The sequence below is a fragment of the Apis dorsata genome, unplaced genomic scaffold (genome assembly GCF_000469605.1).
Source record: "Apis dorsata unplaced genomic scaffold, Apis dorsata 1.3 scaffold_626, whole genome shotgun sequence".
NCBI classification, from domain to species: Eukaryota; Metazoa; Arthropoda; class Insecta; order Hymenoptera; family Apidae; genus Apis; species Apis dorsata.
The window spans coordinates 82,096-91,279 of NW_006263821.1; the positions used below are offsets into that span (position 1 = coordinate 82,096).

Below are 9,184 nucleotides of genomic sequence, written 5' to 3' on the forward strand. Positions count from 1 at the left end.
TTGTCAATTTAATATTTTTCCAGTTAAAATAATGTAAAATATTTTCAAAAACGTTCTCAATATTCAAATTTAAATTTCAATTCATGTCGCGATATTGCGTTCTATACAAAAATTCGTAATATTATACGTGCAATTTTCATCGAATGTTGTCGTTTTCGGGGGGAAAAAAAAAAAGAAGAAATAAATTTAATAACACGATACCACCGTGCAGACTGAATAAATTGAATGAAAGTCTGAATGATTATAATGGATTGAATAGATTAAGCAAGTAGTACAAACAAATGGAATAAAGTGGGTCGTCTAGTGCGTTTGATATCCCTCTCGTGTCGAAAACCTCAATCGAGACGAGAAGAACTTCGATATCGCGTTGAAATACCGTAAAATCCTTCCATTCGATTCGATGTTTGAACTTGAAAAAAAATCGTTTAAACCATCTCTGGATAAACTGCAAAATAAATAAATGAATAAATAAATGAATAAACTACCTCTACCTTCTCTATAAAATACAAATAAAGAGACCGGATTAGAAAATTGATATAAACGATTTCTCCGATCGCATAAAATCATTTACAAAAACATTAATAAAACTCAATAACGAAAAAAGAAGAACGAACGACAGATGGAGAGAAAAAATTGTTTCAAATATTAGAATTTTCTTTTTCTTCTTTTTAGAAAGCTAATAATATTTTACCACGATACGAATTATTCGTATCGCTTATCGATAAATTTATGGTCGTTGACAGTTTCGAATCTCTCTCTCTCTGTCTATTTTCCAGATTACCGGTGAAGGCTGGACGTAGAAGGAAGGAGAAAATATCGGAGGAGGCGATAGCTGGAGCGGCACGCGATCCATCGATCCATCGGGTGTAAAGAGAGAAACGGTGGCAATCGTCGGAGCAGGGCACGACGAGAGAGTGGACGGGAGGCAACGCCCTTTTCCCGTCGGGAAGATGAAGGCCAGGCTGGTACGTCGGCTCGTTGCCACGTCCGTGACCTAAGGGCGGAGAGGAGAAGAAGAGGAAGGAGGGAAAGGACGCGGTGGGCCGACGAGCATGACGACGATCGTGACGAGCAGCGAATCGAGCGAGGTGGTGTCCTCGGTGGACGTGACGACCCTGTTGAACGGCATCTCGACCGAGGAGGGGCAGTTCGGGAACGCGAGCTACTCGGGCGAGCAAAAGTTGTCGGTGGCCGTGACGATCGCGAAAGGTTGCCTGATGGGCTCCATCATAGTGACCGCGGTGTTCGGTAATCTGTTGGTGATGGTGTCGGTGATGCGGCACAGGAAGCTGCGGATCATCACCAATTATTTCGTGGTCTCTTTGGCGTTGGCCGACATGTTGGTCGCGATGTTCGCGATGACGTTCAACGCGAGCGTGCAGTTGACCGGCAAATGGCTGTTCGGTTATTTCATGTGCGACGTGTGGAACTCCCTGGACGTGTACTTCAGCACCAGCTCCATCCTCCATCTGATGTGCATCTCGGTGGATCGTTACTGGGCGATCGTGAAACCGCTCAAATATCCTATTATCATGACCAGGAGGCTGGCCGCCTATATGCTGCTCGCCTGTTGGATATTGCCCGCGTTCATCTCGTTCATGCCCATTTTCATGGGATGGTACACCACGCCTGAGAACAGTATGCGAAGGCAGAATCATCCCGATTTGTGCGAGTTTAAGGTGAACAAGATTTACGTGATATTCTCGTCGAGCATCTCGTTCTGGATACCGTGCACCATCATGACGCTCACGTACTTCGCCGTGTTTAAAGAGGCGAACAGGCAGGAGAAGCAAATGCACAGCAGGATGGGGAACGTGATGCTGTTGAGCCACAGGCCGAGCAAGGATTTGAATAATTTGAACGGGGAGCTGAACAGCGCGGGCTCCTCCAAGACGTTGACGTTGAACGAGATCAGTACCAATCATCTGCACACGCCTACCAAGGACAAGAATATCATGAAGATGAAGAGAGAGCACAAGGCTGCTAGGACGTTAGGCATCATCATGGGTACCTTCATACTCTGCTGGTTGCCCTTCTTCTTGTGGTGCGTCTTCCACGATTCAGGCTCCCGCATCTTGCCGAGGACATACAAATTTTTACGCTTATCTTTTTCCAACCCTCTTTTCTCTTTTTTTTTTCTTTTTTTTTTTATTTTATTTTTCATCGCCGCTTCTCGTCTCTCCTCTCTTCGTTTTTCCTCTCGAAACAAGTTTTTAAACCGTCCTTAATAGATGGATACGTATATATCATCGTCGTTGATTTAATTCAGGTCCAAGATATTTTTAGATTAATCGTTAGTTTAATTATAACGTGAAAACTGAGTGACAGTGACGCACATGGATCGTGTTCGGTTAATGGATTCAATTGGTCTCGTTACGATAGCGTACGATTAATTATGCGTGTCGATGGAGATAAGTGGTTTACGCGAAACAACGTTTCGTCCCGATTCCCGCTAGAAACGAGAACACGAGAATAAAAATTTCGAATACATTCCTTCGCTCTCGTTCCGTCAACAATTTCAACAATTTTCGCATACGCGGTACCATTGATATTCATCCATATTCTCAGAGACTCGATCCTCCGAGAAATGGTGATCGACAACCATTCTCGAGGAGATGTTCGCGTAGAGATCCATTGACGCTGTGAAATCTGTGTTCACAGGTACGTTATCACAACGTTATGCGGAGAATCCTGTCCGTGTCCCGACATCGTGATCGCCCTGCTTTTCTGGATCGGGTACACGAATTCGGCGCTGAACCCGTTGATCTACGCGTACTTCAACCGCGACTTCCGAGAAGCTTTCAAGAATACTCTGCAGTGCGCGTTCTGCTCGCTCTGCAGACGAGAGCCGTCCGATCTCGAGGCGCTCGATTTCCGTCGGCCGTCCCTAAGGTACGATCTGGTCTGACACGTTGAGGTACGCACTACATTCTATCGCTTTTTCTTCTCCCTTTTTTTCTATTTTTCGTCCATCCTGATCCCTCGATAGAATTAGATCTCTTTCTGGCTTCGTACTCCTACAACAACGTGGTGCATGATTTATTAACGAGTGGTTGCGGGAATGAATGATCTTACTCTCGCAATTTAGGTTAGACACTCGAGGAACGTGTTTCCTTCGATACGAGTTTCAACAACGTTCCAATTATTTTGTTCGAAAATTTCGAAAAGAGGGAAGGATTCGATTAATTTTCTAGAGATGGTTAAATTTTAATTAGGTTACACGAACTCCTTACGTTTGTTCCATGTTTTTATCTTCTTTTCATATTCCACTTTTTCGTAAAGAAAGAAGAGCCTGGATATTCTCTATACGTATTTATTTAAAAATGTTTATATATATATATATTTCATACATATTTCGTATTTCGATCGATTCCACGATATTAAATTCACGTTTTCGCCGATATTTTTACCGTGATATTTCCCTGTTAATTTTTAAACTTTCGAAGAAGGACGATTTTGTATGCATTAATAATAATAATAATAATCGATAATTATTCGATTGTTCGATAAAAGTTACCGAAAATGAAGAAATAATTTATCCTTCGTGATCGACAAATAGTTGTAATAAATAACACGAGTGTGATTCGTCGCATGGAATATAATTTTGGGAAACGAATTCGCGTGTCCGGGAATGATTTAATTAACGTTGCCCGATATATACCTTTCTTCCATTTGACAACGTGATTCCCCGTAACTTTATTTCTCGATGAAAATTACGAATCGTGTGTAACTTCACCGCAATTAATTTTGTCAACTGATTAGAGAGATTATGGAAGTTTCACGTGTTTACATGTTCATTTAATACGATTCGTGATGAAATTTCGTTTCAACGATTGAATATCTCCCTTTCGTAATTTAACTGAAACGATTATATATATTTAGTTAAAACAAAAGTATGTGAACCACTATTTTATAATTACTCATTAATATTAAACTCTAAAATAAAATTTACAAAAATTAATAAAATTTCTTTCAACAAAATTTTGTATTTTTAAACAAACGTTATATTTTTTAAATAATCCCAAATCCCACAGATCTATGTAAAAATCCAAATCACTAGAATCCACAGATTTTTCTAAGATTCTAAATGTATCCGAAATGCTTAAAGTTACATTATGTATTTTTCGATTTAAACGATATCTAAACGATTTAATACGAGATAAAAATTTCATCAAGACAAGTTATCGTAATATTTCTTGTTTGGGTCTCTCGAGTTAATTTTAATATTCTAATATTCGCCGCTCAAAAATTACAGAAATCTATATCTCAAGAGTTAGAAAACGAGACGATTAGAACGGTTCAGGAAAGAAGAGATAAACATTATTTTTAATTTCACGCAGGAAAAATAGAACGAGAGGAGATCCTCGATCCTTTTTCACACGAACGCGAGCATAACTCGAGGAACGCGTACTCATTTCTATCCACGAGCATCTCTCTCTAATCTTTTCTCAAAGTGAATGTTTCTAAAAGAAAAAAAAGGATCGTAAAATTCGACATAGTTGTCCTGTTCACTCTTCTTCGTTCTTATATTTTTGCTGGTAAATTCTCCTACAATTTCACGATTTGATTAGGTATTGTTCTTCCAAAATGTAATTAACGCAGTATAGAATAATATACGTTTAAAATATTTGATCCTCTTCTTGTTCGTCTTGTAATAATGTTTTGATATTTTATAATAACGGTGAATCGTTATCACACTCCCTTTAACGTCACTGTAAAAATTAAAAATATCGTAAGAAAGCATAAATGCCTACAGTTCGATCGAAAGTTATATCAATGGAAAAAATAGAAATTCGATAGAAATAAGATACAATTTTTTAAATGAAATATTTTCAAGTATTTCTATTATTTCATTGTTTCTCTTTGTTTTTTCGTTGCTTTGTTATCTCGTTTATTAATTAGCGTTTAAAGTTTAGTCGTAAAGCGGTTATAGTGGAAATAAATTAGCTGGAAGCTGAGCGTAACGCGAAAATATTATTTAAATAATTTGCAATGGTGGAAGTAGATCACGTTTTACGTCACGTCTCGTTGTCGTAAAGTTAATTAAACGCGCACTGTACGAATTTATAAACTTTTATTTTATTATAATATTTTAGGACAACAATTGAAAGTGTTGCGAATGATAAAAATTGTTGACAACGATATGAATATTAATAATGGTATACGTTCGAAGAATTTGTCAAATTTTTTTTTGATTAAACGCGATTAAATTTTTGATCAAATTTATAAATTTAAAAGTTTAGTTAAAAGAAGTGAGAAATGAACAAGTCGACTGGAACGTTCTCAAACCCAACGCTAGAACGCTATATTAGAGAGATATAGAATAACCGAGGATCGAAAAAACAAATTGAAATCAAATTAAATGATAGAAATAAAATCTTCTATTAATGGTTCGGTGATAGTGCAAAGAGGACAAATAATTGAAAATAAGAGACAACGTATTACCAACTAATATCGACTAATAACTTATTTGCAATTAAAGTTATTTCGAATAACTAAAATTTGTATATGATATGTATATAATATTATATTATTAATAATCGATTTAATTATATACTTAATTAAACATAATTAAATTGAATTTGATCGAATGTAATAATCGAATGAATGTTGGTGTACTTAGTTAATTACAACGACCGAAAAGTAAAAGTAAAATGATTGATAATATAGAAAGTGAGAATAGCTAAATATCATTTGTGTTGGAACAATTTATATTTTAATCCTATTAGAAGTAAATACCCCCCTTTTTCTTTCTTTGCAAGTATTCTTACGTATGCATACAAATTTTAAATTTTAGAAATTATATTTGGAATATTCATAAAATATAGATTTCATTGTATAAGAAAAATGAAAACAAATACCTTCTTTAGTGACAATTCCACGAAGACTATATGGATAAATCGTAATAAGTTCGTTCTTGTCAATCTTTTAATCTCCATATTACTAGTATTTATTACTTCGAAAGAAAATATTAATTTCGAAAATTAAAATTTTATTATCAAATCCGATAATATCTAAACAATTTTAGATTTTTGATTAATAAGTAAAAAAATAATAGAAAATGAAATTTACAACAAAGAGATCACTTATTATGTATTTTTACCATATAGTTTTCAAATGGGACAATCAATGTTACAAGAAAACAAAGCGAACAACAGAGAGCCTTTCAACCCAATTGCAAACTTCAGATAAAAATGACAATACTGGTAACAATCATCCCAATTCCTGAATTCGATGAACAACGTCGAAAGTCGAACAAAACGTATTGGTGCCACTGTCTGTTTCTACTTTCAGGTACGACGATCGCACTAAGAGCATATATTCGGAGACGTACATCAAACACATCGACCGACGAAGATCGAGCGAGTACGGTAGCAGCCTCTGAAAGAAGAGCAATTTTCTACCACCAACTTCACTCGCGATGCAAACAAAAAGAGAAAAAGACACGCATAAACACCTACACACCCACCTAATAATTATACATCCGTATCGTCGCCTACACACATGTATACACACACATAGAAAACAAGTAAAACGACGCGTCAATCGTCGATTAATATACGTAACGTGTTAGCCTCGAGAGATTCTGCGCCATTTTGCCAAAAACTCGCGGAACACGAATCTTGCCAAGTAAATTGCTCGCGTTTTTATCCATCTGCGTCGCGTGTTTACGGTTTCCGGTAAAAAATCCGGATCCTTGCTCCGTCAAAGCGATTCGAAGAAATCGTAAATCAGTAAAAAGGGGAAAAAGAAAAAAGAAAAAAAGATTTTCGGCGTTAAACCCGAAATATTTCACGAAATATTCAAAGATAGATTTTTTTAGTGAAAATGTCGTCTGAGATTAATTAAGGACCACGCGAAATAACATATAATCACGCTATATATTCGCGTTCGATCAATCGCGAAAGCAATCAAGCTTAATGATTAAATTCAATAACCGAATATTGTATTTACTCATTGTTTCGTTGTTTTCCAATTTTCCTACGAGATTATCGAACGTGTCAAATATAAAGTTAAATCAGAAACGGTGTTCATTCATTGAGTAATACATAGGGGTACGCAAGAAGGAAACAACGCTTTCTTTCCTGAGGAGAGAACAGAGAGTTGCGATATCATTTCAAACGCGATGTTACGTAGCAAACAGCCGAGACAGGAAACAAATGTTTATTCCATCGGGATGGAAACTCAAAGGAACCGGAAGCACGCGTGGACAGGGATACGCGAGAGTCATACATCATCGCGAAACGATCACAGAGATGTACACCGAGGACAGGTAGAGATGCGCATGAAACGCATAGGTCACGTTGCATTGCCAAAGATATATATATTCTTAAACGAAATTCTCGCCGAGAAGAGAGACATCCATCGATCGATGGATGGATGAAGGAACGATCACGGAGAGAAGAGAGTCACGAGAAATCGCGTGTTTTGTTTTTCGAGGAATTTGAAAGAAGGATGTTTTCGAGGAAACGATCAGCTCGTCGAAGACAATTTCGTTCGATTCTCTTTCGATTTTCGAATAAATTGGGATCCTATTGGGTGGCCAAGTGCGCTCGAAATCGGTTGTCGGTAAACTGGAAGAAGCGGAAGATCGATATATTACGAATGAAATTGAACGATCGAAGGATCGATCGGAGATTTCGTGATGTAATTATTTTGTCGAAATATAATTTGCGATTGCACAGTTTGGAATGGAATCCATTTTTGATAATCGATTTTATCCGATATTAGACGGTGTACAATAAGAATGAAGGTTCGATGAGAATTAAATAAGAATTCCATATAATTTTTGATTCGTGTTCGAAGGAAAAGTTTGCGTGGAGAGTATAATCTTTGTTATTGTTAATTTAATTAGTAGATATTGCTCATCGATGATAATGTTATTACACGACACGTTGCACGATACGTCTGTTGCGAATTTTCTTCTTTTTTTTTTTTTTTTTTTCTTTTTCAGAAGAAAATCACGACGTGGTGTACAATTCCAAAGATCGTTGTTATTGTTCGCGTTGTTATTTAATTAATGTTATTTGTTTTTAAACGGATATTTATTAAATCGTTGCTTTCAGAGATTACGTCACGAAAAGAAATATTGAATCTCTTATTCTTTCGTACGTTCATTGTACATTTCTTATTCTTATCTGCGATTTCGAAAAAGCAAATATACTTGTTCTCTATTTATTTTACAATTAAGAAATGTCTTCCTTGGAAGAAAATTCAATGATTGCTTTTAAAATTTAAAATACGATATACAGAAATAATTACATATTCGTAGCTTATTGAATTTGTTTTTAGATTATTTATTAAACTTGTTTAATTACGTTAGATTAAAGTTACATCGAATGGCTGCAAAGGCATCTAGTTAAAAAATTTGTAATTTTATATTCTGACTGTAAAAATGCAATTTTTATTTTAATCTTTTATCAGATAATGAATGTCTTCGTCATCTTTGTAAATTTTATTTAATAATGTTAAGCGTTGTATAGTCGATTAAATAATGCGATTTTAATATCATTTGTTTTTTACCAGAAATATTTATCCCGTCTGAAATGTTACTTTAGCTTCTAGTCCAATTATTTCACGATATTCACGCAGAATAGTAAAATTACGATTCACGAGGATAATTCAATCGCATCTCAAAACGTTTAAGACGAAAAAAACACAAACACCGTTGAAAAAATTAGTAACAATCAAATATTCGATCTTTAATAGAAACGAGATAGAAACTTTATCTAAAATAAATTCACGAGGATAACTATACCTTTACAACCCTTATATTTTGATATTACGATATTTAAGTCTCTGTGATCAACATTTTCCGTTAATTTAAAGAGAAAAGTAAAGGGAGATATTACGAAGATATCTATAAAAAAGACGAAATGATTTATATTCTAAAATATGCTGCCGGTAGAACGAATAGCAATTCGATTAAAGAGCCACTCCCTGTTGTGGACTGAATGAACTTCGCGCTGAAAATTAGCGAAGGCACCGTGAAAATCCCACGCGAGCTTCAATTCGAATTAATTAACGCGTAGCTACGCCATTCGGATTCTCCAAAGAAGAAAAGTTTGAATAAGGTGTCTCGAGTAATTAAATCGATCGAGAAAAGGGATCGATTAAAAAGGATCGATTAAAAGGGCTCGCTACAAATGACATCGAATCATCCATTAAAAATAGAATTTTTCAA

The 9,184-nt window shown here is 35.9% G+C and overlaps 1 protein-coding gene across 5 annotated transcripts; it reads left to right on the plus strand.

The window, feature by feature from the left end:
* Window positions 1–874: 874 nt before the first annotated feature.
* Window positions 875–6,937, plus strand: LOC102671589 (octopamine receptor beta-2R-like). 5 transcript variants are annotated; one of them, XM_006621284.2, is made up of 4 exons: window positions 875–2,044; window positions 2,662–2,892; window positions 6,111–6,206; window positions 6,295–6,682. In XM_006621284.2, exons 1-3 carry the CDS (start codon window positions 1,053–1,055, stop codon window positions 6,190–6,192), a joined length of 1,305 nt encoding a protein of 434 aa, XP_006621347.1. In that variant the 5' UTR covers window positions 875–1,052; the 3' UTR covers window positions 6,193–6,206; window positions 6,295–6,682. The 5 variants fall into 5 exon arrangements, with proteins under 5 accessions (XP_006621347.1, XP_006621351.1, XP_006621349.1 ...); XM_006621286.2 differs by lacking the exon at window positions 6,111–6,206 and having other exon boundaries at window positions 1,053–2,044; window positions 2,662–2,917; window positions 6,295–6,937; XM_006621283.2 differs by lacking the exon at window positions 6,111–6,206 and having other exon boundaries at window positions 1,053–2,044; window positions 6,295–6,937.
* The last annotated feature ends 2,247 nt before the right edge of the window (window positions 6,938–9,184 follow it).